Source organism: Salmo salar, chromosome ssa20, assembly GCF_905237065.1.
Source record: "Salmo salar chromosome ssa20, Ssal_v3.1, whole genome shotgun sequence".
Classification (NCBI taxonomy): domain Eukaryota; kingdom Metazoa; phylum Chordata; class Actinopteri; order Salmoniformes; family Salmonidae; genus Salmo; species Salmo salar.
Genome location: NC_059461.1, coordinates 94,996,167 through 95,011,832, shown reverse-complemented (window position 1 = coordinate 95,011,832; position 15,666 = coordinate 94,996,167). Strand labels below are relative to the sequence as shown.

At 47.5% G+C, this 15,666-nt stretch overlaps 1 protein-coding gene across 6 annotated transcripts in view; it reads left to right on the top strand.

Annotated features, from left to right (window-relative positions):
- Window positions 1-15,666, top strand: part of arhgap42b (Rho GTPase activating protein 42b) — a 237,147-nt gene that overhangs the window by 70,686 nt on the left and 150,795 nt on the right. Inside the window, exon 4 of one of the 6 annotated variants that reach the window (XM_045704175.1) lies at window positions 8,052-8,056. The exons of the other annotated variants lie outside the window; for them this stretch is intronic. Coding sequence (XP_045560131.1) covers window positions 8,052-8,056 — 5 coding nt within the window. The remainder of the gene's footprint in view (window positions 1-8,051; window positions 8,057-15,666) is intronic. 6 annotated transcript variants of the gene reach the window in all.

Sequence of the window (15,666 nt, the reverse complement as noted above, 5' to 3'; positions counted from 1 at the left end):
GTTGTCCGTAGCTTATGCCTGCCCATAGCATAACCCCACCGCCACCATGGGAACGCTGTTCACAACATTGACATGAGCAAACTTCTCGCCCTTTACGACGCCGTACGCGCGGTCTGCGGTTGTGAAACCCGGTCGGACGTACTGACATTTTTCCCCCTTTTTTTCTCTTCTTCTTAATTTAACCTTTATTTAACTAGGCAAGACAGTTAAAACAAATTCTTATTTACAATGATGGCTTACCCTGTCCAAACCCGGACGACGCTGGGCCAATTGTGCGCCGCCCTATGGGAGGAGAGGGGGAGGCCGTCATTGCAAATAAGAATTTGTTCTTGACTTGCCTCGTAAAATAAAGGTTAAATAAAAAAATATACAACATTCTAGCTTTACAGGGACTGTATTGACAACTTTTGCACTGAGATGCAGTGCCTTAGACCGCTGAACCAGGGTCTGTAGTGACGCCTCTTGCACTGAGATGCAGTGCCTTAGACCGCTGAACCAGGGTCTGTAGTGACGCCTCTAGCACTGAGATGCAGTACCTTAGACCGCTGAACCAGGGTCTGTAGTGACTCCTCCAGCACTGAGATGCAGAGCCTTAGACCGCTGAACCAGGGTCTGTAGTGAAGCCTCCAGCACTGAGATGCAGTGCCTTAGACCGCTGTGCCACTCGGGAGCCCAATTCTCTAAAACGACGTTGGATGCGGCTTATGGTAGAGAAGTTAACATTCAATTATTTGGTCAACAGCCTCTGGTGGACATTTCTCCCCTGGCGTGACTGAACACAAAGGAACACAGAGTCCTTTGAGGAGAACAAGCGCTTTCTGTCTGTGGCCATCGTCCGAAGTAACTTCAGGCCAAAGCAGCCCACATCATTCATTAGACTTGTTGTGGACACTGCCCAGCAGCACAAAACAGAACAAATGGACAAACTCACAACAAAGAACAAAGGAGGTTTTGCTGTGGAAATCTCTTATCCATTTTAAAATCATTACATTTTAACACTAGAAAAGCCTGGCCTCGAGGGCCCCTCTGAGCCAATGAAACGTCAAACTTCTAATAACAGTCTAATAAATACATTTCATATATGCTATTGCAAAAATAATAATTTGGTTGTGTTTATGAAGGTCTTTGGTGACATTAGTATACAAAAGAAAATGTATTTCAAAGAACACATTGTCATTAGCTTATGTACCTGTAGTCTATAAATAAACACCATCACCTCATTTGCTCACATTGTATATAGACTTATTTTTCTACTGTATTATTGATTGTATGTTGTTTTATTCCATGTGTAACTCTGTGTTGTTGTATGTGTCAAACTGCTTTGCTTTATCTTGGCCAGGTCGCAGTTGTAAATGAGAACTTGTTCTCAACTGGCCTACCTGGTTAAATAAAGGTAAAATAAAAAAATCAATAAAAAAATCACAAAGATCGTTCATTATCCACCGTTTAACTTCTGAACCAACAGGAGGCCCTCCCTGCCTCTACCTGTAACAGGAGGCCCTCCCTGCCTCTACCTGTAACAGGAGGCCCTCCCTGCCTCTACCTGTAACAGGAAGCCCTCCCTGCCTCTACCTGTAACAGGAAGCCCTCCCTGCCTCTACCTGTAACAGGAAGCCCTCCCTGCCTCTACCTGTAACAGGAAGCCCTCCCTGCCTCTACCTGTAACAGGAGGCCCTCCCTGCCTCTACCTGTAACAGGAGGCCCTCCCTGCCTCTACCTGTAACAGGAAGCTCTCCCTGCCTCTACCTGTAACAGGAGGCCCTCCCTGCCTCTACCTGTAACAGGAGGCCCTCTCTGCCTCTACCTGTAACAGGAAGCCCTCCCTGCCTCTACCTGTAACAGGAGGCCCTCCCTGCCTCTACCTGTAACAGGAGGCCCTCCCTGCCTCTACCTGTAACAGGAAGCCCTCCCTGCCTCTACCTGTAACAGGAAGCCCTCCCTGCCTCTACCTGTAACAGGAAGCCCTCCCTGCCTCTACCTGTAACAGGAGGCCCTCCCTGCCTCTACCTGTAACAGGAAGCCCTCCCTGCCTCTACCTGTAACAGGAGGCCCTCCCTGCCTCTACCTGTAACAGGAGGCCCTCCCTGCCTCTACCTGTAACAGGAAGCCCTCCCTGCCTCTACCTGTAACAGGAAGCCCTCCCTGCCTCTACCTGTAACAGGAGGCCCTCCCTGCCTCTACCTGTAACAGGAGGCCCTCCCTGCCTCTACCTGTAACAGGAGGCCCTCCCTGCCTCTACCTGTAACAGGAGGCCCTCCCTGCCTCTACCTGTAACAGGAGGCCCTCCCTGCCTCTACCTGTAACAGGAAGCCCTCCCTGCCTCTACCTGTAACAGGAAGCCCTCCCTGCCTCTACCTGTAACAGGAGGCCCTCCCTGCCTCTACCTGTAACAGGAAGCCCTCCCTGCCTCTACCTGTAACAGGAGGCCCTCCCTGCCTCTACCTGAAACAGGAAGCCCTCCCTGCCTCTACCTGTAACAGGAAGCTCTCCCTGCCTCTACCTGTAATATTATCCACTGTTTAACTTCCAAACCTAGTGTTTTATTTCTGAATCTAGTGTTTTATTATTTAACCTAGTATTTTATTTCTAAATCTAGTGTTTTATTATTTAACCTAGTGTTTTATTTTTTAACCTAGTGTCAGTCTAAATGAATGAAAATCCAGATAAAATGCAGAACAGTTCAAAAACGTTCAAACATGAGGAACTGTCCACAGAAACAGATACTCTCTCTACCCTTCCTCCTCCTCTCTCTCTCCCGCTCTCCTCCCTCCCCGTTTCACCCTCCCCCTCTCTTCCCCCTCTACTCTCTCCCTGTCTCTCCCTCACCCTCTCCTCCCTCCATCTCTCTCTCTCCTCCCTCCCCCTCTCCTCTCTCCCTCTCTCTCTCCCCCTCTCCTCCCTCCATCTCTCTCTCTCCTCCCTCCCCTCTCCTCCCTCCATCTCTCTCTCCCCCTCTCCCCCTTCCTGTCTCATCCTCCCCCTCTTTCCCGTCTTCTCTCCCCCTCTCCTATCTCCCCCTCTCCTCTCTCCCCCTCTCCTCCCCCTCTACTCTGGGTGTAAGCAGCGTCTACTGTTACTCACTCTTCGTCCTTTAGTGTAATAAGGCATATTTGGGATGCAAATAATCGTCTTTACAGCCATGCACAAGTTGTCTCAAAATATCCCTTCTTTAAAGAGGACTTTGGAGTTTGAAGTGTTAGCTAGTGGGAATTCACAGCTTAGCCTCTCCCCACGTCATAAACTGGTAGCTGATCGGGAAATGTGAGATGGCTCACGGAAAGAGGAAATTCTCTAAATGTTTTCCGTTGTCAAGTGGATCAGCACTTCAGCATTTCCTCCGTCCCTAATGGCACCCTATTCCCTAAAGTAGTACACTATAGGCCCTGGTCTAATGTAGTACACTATAGGCCCTGGTCTAAAGTAGTACACTATGGGCCCTGGTCTAATGTAGTACACTATAGGCCCTGGTCTAAAGTAGTACACTATGGGCCCTGGTCTAATGTAGTGCACTATGGGCCCTGGTCTAATGTAGTACACTATAGGCCCTGGTCTAATGTAGTACACTATGGGCCCTGGTCTAATGTAGTACACTATGGGCCCTGGTCTAGAGTAGTACACTATAGGCCCTGGTCTAATGTAGTACACTATGGGCCCTGGTCTAATGTAGTACACTATGGGCCCTGGTCTAATGTAGTACACTATGGGCCCTGGTCTAGAGTAGTACACTATAGGCCCTGGTCTAATGTAGTACACTATGGGCCCTGGTCTAATGTAGTACACTATGGGCCCTGGTCTAATGTAGTACACTATGGGCCCTGGTCTAATGTAGTACACTATGGGCCCTGGTCTAATGTAGTACACTATGGGCCCTGGTCTAATGTAGTACACTATGGGCCCTGGTCTAATGTAGTACACTATGGGCCCTGGTCTAATGTAGTACACTATGGGCCCTGGTCTAATGTAGTACACTATGAGTCCTGGTCTAAAGTAGTACACTATAGGCCCTGGTCTAATGTAGTACACTATGGGCCCTGGTCTAATGTAGTACACTATGGGCCCTGGTCTAATGTAGTACACTATGGGCCCTGGTCTAAAGTAGTACACTATAGGCCCTGGTCTAATGTAGTACACTATGGGCCCTGGTCTAATGTAGTACACTATGGGCCCTGGTCTAATGTAGTACACTATGGGCCCTGGTCTAATGTAGTACACTATAGGCCCTGGTCTAATGTAGTACACTATGGGCCCTGGTCTAAAGTAGTACACTATAGGCCCTGGTCTAATGTAGTACACTATAGGCCCTGGTCTAATGTAGTACACTATGGGCCCTGGTCTAATGTAGTACACTATGGGCCCTGGTCTAATGTAGTACACTATGGGCCCTGGTCTAATGTAGTACACTATGGGCCCTGGTCTAATGTAGTACACTATGGGCCCTGGTCTAATGTAGGGCACTATGGGCCCTGGTCTAATGTAGTACACTATGGGCCCTGGTCTAATGTAGGGCACTATGGGCCCTGGTCTAATGTAGTACACTATGGGCCCTGGTCTAATGTAGTACACTATGGGCCCTGGTCTAATGTAGTACACTATGGGCCCTGGTCTAATGTAGGGCACTATGGGCCCTGGTCTAATGTAGGGCACTTTGTAGGGAATAGGGTACCATTTGGAACTATGGTCTAACCACGCATCATTTAAACATGTTAAAACAGTTGGTCTTCCAAACTCAGTTAGTGTATCACCTCTGTAACACGCCTGTTAAAATGAGTATAATTATTGTTAATGAAGAGCGTTGGATTGAGGAAGGGTGAAATATTAGGAGAATTATTGAACCAGACAGCGTTTAGCCCCCTCCCAGATGGGGCCGTAGCTGCTAAGGTTACAGAGCCCAACTTCTCCTCAAGCAGCTACTTGTTCCTCCTGAAACAAAACTCACACTGCCTCTGTCTCTCCCCTCTCCCCCTCTGTCTCTCCCTCCCTCCCCCTTTGTCTCCTCCCCTCTCCCTCCCCTCTGTCTCTCCCTCCCCTCCCTCCCCCCTCTCCCTCTCCCTCCCCTCCCCTCCCTCCCTCCCTCCCTCCCTCTCCCTCTCCCTCCTCCCCTCCTCTCCCTCCCCCTCTCCCTCCCTCCCTCCCCTCTGTCTCTCCTCTCCCTCCCTCCCCTCTCCCTCCCCCTCTCCCTCTGTCTCCCTCCCTCTCTCTCCCCCTCTCCCTCCCCCTCTGTCTGCCTCCCCCTCTGTCTCCCTCTCCCTTTCTCTCTCTCAATTCAATTTCAATTTAAGGTCTTTAATGGCATGGGAAACATATGTTAACATTGTCAAAGTAAGTGAAGTAGATAATAAACCAAAGTGAAATAAACAATATAAATGAACAGTAAACATTACACCAAAACAATAAAAACATTTCAAATGTCATATTATGTCTATATACAGTGATGTAATGATGTGCAAATAGTTAATGAGAAAAGGGAAAATAAATGAACATAAATATGGGTTGTATTTACAATGGTGTTTGTTCTTCACTGGTTGACCTTTTCTTGTGGCAACAGGTCACACATCTTGCTGCTGTGATGGCACACTGTGGTATTTCACCCAGTAGATATGGGAGTTTATCAAAATGGGGTCTCGAATACGGTCATTCTGCCACTGTGTACTCTCTGTTTAGGAACAAATAACATTCTAGTTTGCTCTGTTTTTGTTAATTCTTTCCAATGTATCAAGTAATTATCTTTTTGTTTTCTCATGATTTGTTTGGGTCTAATTGTGTTGCTGTCTCTCCCTCCTTCCCCCTCTCCTCCCTCTCCTCCCCCCCTCTTCCTGTCTCTCCCTCCCCCTCTCTTCCTGTCTATCCCTCCCCCAGCCCTCCTTCCCCCTCTCATCACTCTACTCCCTCCACCTCTCCTCTCTCCACATCGCTCCCTCCCCTCCCTCTTTCCCCCCCACTCTCCTCCCTCCCCCTCTACTCCCTCCCCATTCCTCAATCCCATCTTCCCCTCGCCTCCCTCCCCGTCTCTCCTTCCCTCTCCTCACTCGCTCCCTCCCTCGCCCTCTCTTCCCTCCCTCCCCTTCTCCTCTTCTCTCTCCTCATCTCTCCCCCTCTCTTCCCTCCCCCCCACCCCTCTCTTCTCTCTCCTCCCTCCCTCCTCCCTCATCCTCTCCTACCTCCCCCTCGCCTACCTCCCTGTCTATCCCTCACCCTCTGACTGATAAGAGCCTGTCAGATCTCAGACGGATAAGAGCCTGTCAGACCTCAGACGGATAAGAGCCTGTCAGATCTCAGACGGATAAGAGCCTGTCAGACCTCAGACGGATAAGAGCCTGTCAGATCTCAGACTGATAAGAGCCTGTCAGACCTCAGACTGATAAGAGCCTGTCAGACCTCAGACTGATAAGAGCCTGTCAGACCTCAGACTGATAAGAGCCTGTCAGACCTCAGACGGATAAGAGCCTGTCAGACCTCAGACGGATAAGAGCCTGTCAGACCTCAGACGGATAAGAGCCTGTCAGACCTCAGACTGATAAGAGCCTGTCAGACCTCAGACGGATAAGAGCCTGTCAGACCTCAGACGGATAAGAGCCTGTCAGATCTCAGACTGATAAGAGCCTGTCAGACCTCAGACTGATAAGAGCCTGTCAGACCTCAGACGGATAAGAGCCTGTCAGACCTCAGACGGATAAGAGCCTGTCAGACCTCAGACGGATAAGAGCCTGTCAGACCTCAGACGGATAAGAGCCTGTCAGACCTCAGACGGATAAGAGCCTGTCAGATCTCAGACTGATAAGAGCCTGTCAGACCTCAGACTGATAAGAGCCTGTCAGACCTCAGACGGATAAGAGCCTGTCAGATCTCAGACTGATAAGAGCCTGTCAGACCTCAGACGGATAAGAGCCTGTCAGACCTCAGACTGATAAGAGCCTGTCAGATCTCAGACTGATAAGAGCCTGTCAGACCTCAGACTGATAAGAGCCTGTCAGACCTCAGACGGATAAGAGCCTGTCAGATCTCAGACTGATAAGAGCCTGTCAGACCTCAGACTGATAAGAGCCTGTCAGACCTTAAGTACAAAATGACTTGTATTGAAGTATTTTGTTGTTGTAGTGAGGACAGTAGCATTATTACTGTAAAAAAATGATACTTGGAGAAAATGTATATATATATATATATAGTTTGGACACACCTACTTATTCCAGGGTTTTCTTTATTTTTACTATTTTCTACATTGTTGAATATTAGTGAAGACATCGAAACTATGAAAGATCACACATGGAATCATGTAGTAACCAAAAAAGTGTTAAACAAGTCAAAATATATTTTATATTTTAGGTTCTTCAAAGTAGCCACCCTTTGCCTAAATGACGGCTTTGCACTCTCTTGGCATTCTCTCAACCAGCTTCATCTGGAATTATTTTCCAACAGTCTTGAAGGAGTTCCCACATATGCTGAGCACTTGTTGGCTGCTTTTCCTTTACTCTGCGGTCCAACTCATCCCAAACCATCTCAATTGGGTTGAGGTCGGGTGATTGTGGAGGCCAGGTCATCTGATGCAGCACTCCATCACTCTCCTTCTTGGTCAAATCGCCTTTATACAGCCAGGAGGTGTGTTGGGTCATTGTCCTGTTGATAAACAAATAATAGTCCCACTACGCCCAAACCAGATGGGATGGCGTATCGCTGCAGAATGCTGTGGTAGTCACACCTCCTCCTCCATGCTTCATGGTGTGGAACAAAGACACAGCTGTTGAAACCAAAACTCTCAAATTTGGATTCATCAGACCAAAGGACAGATTTCCACCGGTCTAATGTCCATTGCTCGTGTTTCTTGGCCCAAGCAAGTCTCTTCTTCTTATTGGTGTCCTTTAGTAGTGGTTTCTTAGCAGCAATTCGACCATGAAGGCCTGATTCACGCAGTCTCCTCTGAACAGTTGATGTTGAGATGTGTCTGTTACTTGTGCATTTATTTGGGCTGCAATTTCTGAGGGTGGTAACTCTAATGAACTTATCCTCTGCAGCAGAGGTAACTCTGGGTCTTCCTTTCCTGTGGCGGTCCTCATGAGATTCAGTTTCATCATAGCGCTTGATGCTTTTTGCGACTGCACTTGAAGAAACTTTCAAAGTTATTGACATTTTCCAGATTGACTGACCTTCATGTCTTAAAGTAATGATGGATTGTTGTTTCTCTTTGCTTATTTGAGCTGTTCTTGCCATAATATGGACTTGGTCTTTTACCAAATAGGGCTATCTTCTGTATACCACCCCTACCTTGTCACAACACAACTGATTGGCTCAAACAAATTAAGAAATTAAGAATTCCACAAATGAACTTTTAACAAGGCACACCTGTTAATTGAAATGCATTCCAGGTGACGACCTCATGAAGCTGATTGAGAGAATGCCAAGAGTGTACAAAGCTGTCATCAGGGCAAAGGGTGGCTACTTTAAAGAATCATAGAAAATATTTTGATTTGTTTCACAATTTTTGGGTGACTACTTGATTCCATATTTGTTATTTTATAGTTTTGAATGAGTAGGTGTGTCCAAACTCTGGACTGGTACTGTGTTTATATACACTGCTCAAAAAAATAAAGGGAACACTTAAACAACATATCCTAGATCTGAATGAAAGAAATAATCTTATTAAATACTTTTTTCTTTACATAGTTGAATGTGCTGACAACAAAATCACACAAAAATAATCAATGGAAATCCAATTTATCAACCCATGGAGGTTTGGATTTGGAGTCACACTCAAAATTAAAGTGGAAAACCACACTACAGGCTGATCCAACTTTGATGTAATGTCCTTAAAACAAGTCAAAATGAGGCTCAGTAGTGTGTGTGGCCTCCACGTGCCTGTATGACCTCCTTACAACGCCTGGCATGCTCCTGATGAGGTGGCGGATGGTCTCCTGAGGGATCTCCTCCCAGACCTGGACTAAAGCATCCGCCAACTCCTGGACAGTCTGTGGTGCAACGTGGCGTTGGTGGATGGAGCGAGACATGATGTCCCAGATGTGCTCAATTGGATTCAGGTCTGGGGAACGGGCGGGCCAGTCCATAGCATCAATGCCTTCCTCTTGCAGGAACTGCTGACACACTCCAGCCACATGAGGTCTAGCATTGTCTTGCATTAGGAGGAACCCAGGGCCAACCGCACCAGCATATGGTCTCACAAGGGGTCTGAGGATCTCATCTCGGTACCTAATGGCAGTCAGGCTACCTCTGGTGAGCACATGGAGGGCTGTGCGGCCCCCCAAAGAAATGCCACCCCACGCCATGACTGACCCACCGCCAAACCGGTCATGCTGGAGGATGTTGCAGGCAGCAGAACGTTCTCCACGGCGTCTCCAGACTCTGTCACGTCTGTCACGTGCTCAGTGTGAACCTGCTTTCATCTGTGAAGAGCACAGGGCGCCAGTGCGAATTTGCCAATCTTGGTGTTCTCTGGGAAATGCCAAACGTCCTGCACGGTGTTGGGCTGTAAGCACAACCCCCACCTGTGGACGTCGGGCCCTCATACCACCCTCATGGAGTCTGTTTCTGACCGTTTGAGCAGACACATGCACATTTGTGGCCTGCTGGAGGTCATTTTGCAGGGCTCTGGCAGTGCTTCTCTTGTTCCTCCTTGCACAAAGGCGGAGGTAGCGGTCCTGCTGCTGGGTTGTTGCCCTCCTACGGCCTCCTCCACATCTCCTGATGTACTGGCCTGTCTCCTGGTAGCGCCTCCATGCTCTGGACACTACGCTGACAGACACAGCAAACCTTCTTGCCACAGCTCGCATTGATGTGCCATCCTGGATGAGCTGCACTACCTGAGCCACTTGTGTGGGTTGTAGACTCCGTCTCATGCTACCACTAGAGTGAAAGCACCGCCAGCATTCAAAAGTGACCAAAACATCAGCCAGGAAGCATAGGAACTGAGAAGTGGTCTGTGGTCCCCACCTGCAGAACCACTCCTTTATTGGGGGTGTCTTGCTAATTGCCTATAATTTCCACCTGTTGTCTATTCCATTTGCACAACAGCATGTGAAATTTATTGTCAATCAGTGTTGCTTCCTAAGTGGACAGTTTGATTTCACAGAAGTGTGATTGACTTGGAGTTACATTGTGTTGTTTATTATACATATATATAATTTCTTATGTTCAGCTCACAATAAATACATGTTGAAAAAAAAACTAATATAGACATGAATAAATTAATTTCGATAGCTTTACAATGGTGGGGGAGGTGGCTTCTTCTCCCCTTTAGTTTAGTGTAAATACATCATATATATAAATCATTGGTTCAGACAGTGAAATCTTACTGGTAGCAGCAGTAGCAGTATTATCTGCCTGTCTGTGTCTGTCTGCAGGCCTTTTCAGGCATGAAGAGTTTTATTGTCTGCTGCTTTGGCAGGACGCCATGTCACTCACTCCCTCCCTCCCCCTCTCTTCCCTCCCTCCCCCTCTCTTCCGTCCCCCTCATTTCCCTCCCCACACCTCTCTTCTCTCTCCTCCTCTCCCCTCCTCTCCTCCTCTCCTCCCTCCCTCCCCACCCCTCTCTTCTCTCTCCTCATCTCTCCCCCTCTCCTCCCTCCCCATCTCTCCCCCTCTCCTCCCTCCCTTCCTCTCCTCCTCTCCTCCCTCCCTCCCCACCCCTCTCTTCTCTCTCCTCATCTCTCCTCCCTCCCCATCTCTCCCCCTCTCCTCCCTCCCTTCCTCTCTCATCCCTCCCTCCCTCCCCACCCCTCTCTTCTCTCTCCTCATCTCTCCCCCTCTCCTCCCTCCCTCCCTTCCCCTCTCCTACCCCCCCCCCACCAGGGCTCGTGGGAGGAGAGAGAGAGAGAGAGAGAGAGAGAGAGAGAGAGAGCGAGAGAGAGAGAGAGAGAGAGAGAGAGAGAGAGAATTGCATTGAATTAACTACAGGACAAAATACAAACCCCTCAAACCCTAACTACAGTGGGATACGTGTCAACAGCAACCTTGGGAAAATCCTCTGCTATTATCATTAACAACAGACTCGTACATTTCCTCAGTGAAAACAATGTACTGAGCAAATATCAAATTGGCTTTTCACCAAATTACCGTACGACAGACCACGTATTCACCCTGCACACCCTAACTGACAAACAGACAAACCAAAACAAAGGCAGTCTTCTCATGCTCTGTTGATAAAAAAAATGACACTTTTGACTTAGCTTGGCATGAGGGTTTGCTCTACAAATTGACGTAAAGTGGTATTGGGGGAAAAACATACAACATTATAAAATCCATGTACACAAACAACAAGTGTGTGGTTAAAATTGGCAAAAAATACACACATTTATTTCCACAGGGCCGTGGGGTGAGACAGGGATGCAGCATAAGCCCCACCCTCTTCAACATATATATAATGAATTGGCGAGGGCACTAGAACAGTCTGCAGCACCTGGCCTCACCCTACTAGAATCTGAAGTCAAATGTCTACTGTTTGTTGACGATCTGGTGTTTCTGTCCCCAACCAAGGAGAGCCTACAGCAGCACCTAGATCTCCTGCACAGATTCTGACAGACCTGGGTCCTGACAGACCTGGGCCCTGACAGACCTGGGCCCTGACAGACCTGGGTCCTGACAGACCTGGGTCCTGACAGTAAATCTCAGTAAACAAAATAATGGTGTTCAAAAAAGGTCCAGTTGCCAGGACAACAAATACAAATTCCAGAAAAGAGACGTTAAATTCTACAACCTCCTAAAAGGAAGTGATTCCCAAACCTTCCATAACAAAGCCACCACCTACAGAGAGATGAACCTGGAGAAGAGTCCCCTATGCAAGCTGGTCCTGGGGCTCTGTTCACAAACACAAACAGACCCCACAGAGCCATCACCTACAGAGAGATGAACCTGGAGAAGAGTCCCCTAAGCAAGCTGGTCCTGGGGCTCTGTTCACAAACACAAACAGACCCCACAGAGCCCCAGGACAGCAACACAAGTAGACCCAACCAAATCATGAGAAAAAAGAAAGATAATTACTTGACACATTGGAAATAATTAACCAAAAAACAGAGCAAACTAGAATGCTATTTGGCCCTAAACAGAGTACACTGTGGCAGAATACCTGACCACTGTGACTGACCCAAACTTAAGGAAAGCTTTGACTATGTACAGACTCAATGAGCATAGCCTTGCTATTGAGAAAGGCTGTCGTAGGCAGACATGGCTCTCAAGAGAAGACAGGCTATGTGCAACACTGCCCACAATATGAGGTGGAAACTGAGCTGCACTTCCTAACTTCCTGCCAAATGTATGACCATATTAGAGACACATATTTTTCTCAGATTACACAGATACACAAAGAATTTGAAAAAACAAACAGATTTTTATAAACTCCCATATCTACTGGGTGAAATACCACAGTGTGCCAATATATGTGACCTGTTGCCATGAGAAAAGGGAAACCAGTGGAGAACAAACTCTATTGTATAATAATAATATGACATCTGAAAATGTCATTATTTTGCAACTTTTGTGAGTGTTATGTTTACTGACGATTTTTATTGTTTATTTCACTTTTGTATATTATCTATTTCAGTTGCTTTGGTAATGTTAACATATGTTTCCCATGCCATTAAAGACCTTAAATTGAAATTGAGTTGAGAGAAGGAGAGAGAGTGAAGGAAGCTGTGGTTCTGCATGAGTTGAGCTGGTTCAGGGCTGGTGAGTTCGGATGGCATTTGGGAGAGAGAGAGAGGGAGAGAGAGAGAGGGAGGAAGAGGGAGGGCAGTGGGAGGGCAGTGCCCTGATGTTGTGCCTCTTTGCACTGATGATCATATCCCTCTGGGAGAGAGGGAGGAAGGGAGAGAGGGAGGGGGAGCGAGAGAGGGGGGGGGGGCTGTCTGATGCAGCTCCTGGTGGAAAATGTCCGCTCCCCTCTCTGTGTTCTGTGGTTGATAATGTCCCCTCTCTGTGTTCTGTGGTTGATAATGTCTCCTCTCTGTGGTCTGAGGCCAGTTGGACGTACTGCCTAATTCTCTGGTAGATAAATTAACATTCAATTCTCTGGGTACAGATCTGCAGTCAGCATACCGATTGCATGCTTCCTCAAAACGTTAGACATCTGTGGCATTGTGTTGTGTGACAAAACTGCACATTGTAGAGGGGCCTTTTATTGTCACCAGCACAAGGTGCACCTGTGTAATGATCATGATGTTTAATCAGCTTCTTGATATGCCACACCTGTCAGGTGGATGGTAAAGGAGAAATGCTCACTAACAGGGATGTAAACAAATTTGTACACCACATTTTAGAGGAATAATATTTTTTGTGTGTATGGAACATTTCTGGGATCTTTTATTTCAGCTCATGAAACATGGGACCAACACTTTTCAGGACTCGACACACTGGCTCTATGCACGCTCACACCTTCCCCTATACATATCTATCTCCATCACTCCAGGATCCCTGTCCCCCTATACATATCTACCTCCATCACTCCAGTATCCCTGTCCCCTTCCCCCTATACATATCTGCCTCCATCACTCCAGTATCCCTGTCCCCTTCCCCCTATACATATCTACCTCCATCACTCCAGTATCCCTGCTTCCCCTATACATATCTACCTCCATCACTCCAGTATCCCTGTCCCTTCCCCTATACATATCTACCTCCATCACTCCAGTATCCCTGTCCCCTTCCCCCTATACATAACTACCTCCATCACTCCAGTATCCCTGTCCCCTTCCCCTATACATATCTACCTCCATCACTCCAGTATCCCTGTCTCCTTCCCCTATACATATCTACCTCCATCACTCCAGTATCCCTGTCTCCTCCCCTATACATATCTACCTCCATCACTCCAGTATCCCTGTCCCCTATACATATCTACCTCCATCACTCCAGTATCCCTGTCCCCTATACATATCTACCTCCATCACTCCAGTATCCCTGTCCCCTATACATATCTACCTCCATCACTCCAGTATCCCTGTCCCTCCCCCTATACATATCTACCTCCATCACTCCAGTATCCCTATCCTCTTCCCCTATGCATATCTACCTCCATCACTCCAGTATCCCTGTCCCGTGTCCTATACATATGCTACCTCCATCACTCCAGTATCCCTGTCTCCGTCTCCTATATGGTACTGACCTCCATCACTCCAGTATCCCTGTCCCGTTTTAATATGCATATCTACCTCCATCACTCCAGTATCCCTGTCCAGTGTTACTATGATACTACCTCCATCACTCCAGTATCCCTGTCCCGTATACATATCTGACCTCCATCACTCCAGTATCCCTGTCCAGTTCCCCTAACATATCTACCTCCATCACTCCAGTATCCCTGTCTCGTTTTACTATGCATATCTACCTCCATCACTCCAGTATCCCTGTCGTGCTAATAGATATCTGACCTCCATCACTCCAGTATCCCTGCCCCTTCCAGTATTCATATCTACCTCCATCACTCCAGTATCCCTGTCCAGTATTAATATACTGACCTCCATCACTCCAGTATCCCTGTCCACTATAAATATGGCTACCTCCATCACTCCAGTATCCCTGTCCAGTGTTATATATCTGACCTCCATCACTCCAGTATCCCTGTCCAGTGTTAATATGGTACTACCTCCATCACTCCAGTATCCCTGTCCAGTTCCCCTATACATAGTCTACCTCCATCACTCCAGTATCCCTGTCCAGTATAAATATCTGACCTCCATCACTCCAGTATCCCTGTCCAGTTCCCTATACATTACTACCTCCATCACTCCAGTATCCCTGTCCAGTGTACATATGGTACTACCTCCATCACTCCAGTATCCCTGTCTCGTGTTACTATGCATATCTACCTCCATCACTCCAGTATCCCTGTCCCGTTCCCCTATATATTCTGACCTCCATCACTCCAGTATCCCTGTCCCGTTTTACTATACATATCTACCTCCATCACTCCAGTATCCCTGTCCAGCTTCCCATATGCATATCTACCTCCATCACTCCAGTATCCCTGTCCCCTATACATAGTACTACCTCCATCACTCCAGTATCCCTGTCCAGTATAATATACTACCTCCATCACTCCAGTATCCCTGTCCAGTATACATAGTACTACCTCCATCACTCCAGTATCCCTGTCCAGTGTTAATATGGTACTGACCTCCATCACTCCAGTATCCCTGTCCAGTGTTAATATGGTACTGACCTCCATCACTCCAGTATCCCTGTCCAGTGTTAATATGGTACTGACCTCCATCACTCCAGTATCCCTGTCCAGTGTTAATATGGTACTGACCTCCATCACTCCAGTATCCCTGTCCAGTGTTAATATGGTACTGACCTCCATCACTCCAGTATCCCTGTCCAGTGTTAATATGGTACTGACCTCCATCACTCCAGTATCCCTGTCCAGTGTTAATATGGTACTGACCTCCATCACTCCAGTATCCCTGTCCAGTGTTAATATGGTACTGGCCTCCATCACTCCAGTATCCCTGTCCAGTGTTAATATGGTACTGACCTCCATCACTCCAGTATCCCTGTCCAGTGTTAATATGGTACTGACCTCCATCACTCCAGTATCCCTGTCCAGTGTTAATATGGTACTGACCTCCATCACTCCAGTATCCCTGTCCAGTGTTAATATGGTACTGACCTCCATCACTCCAGTATCCCTGTCCAGTGTTAATATGGTACTGACCTCCATCACTCCAG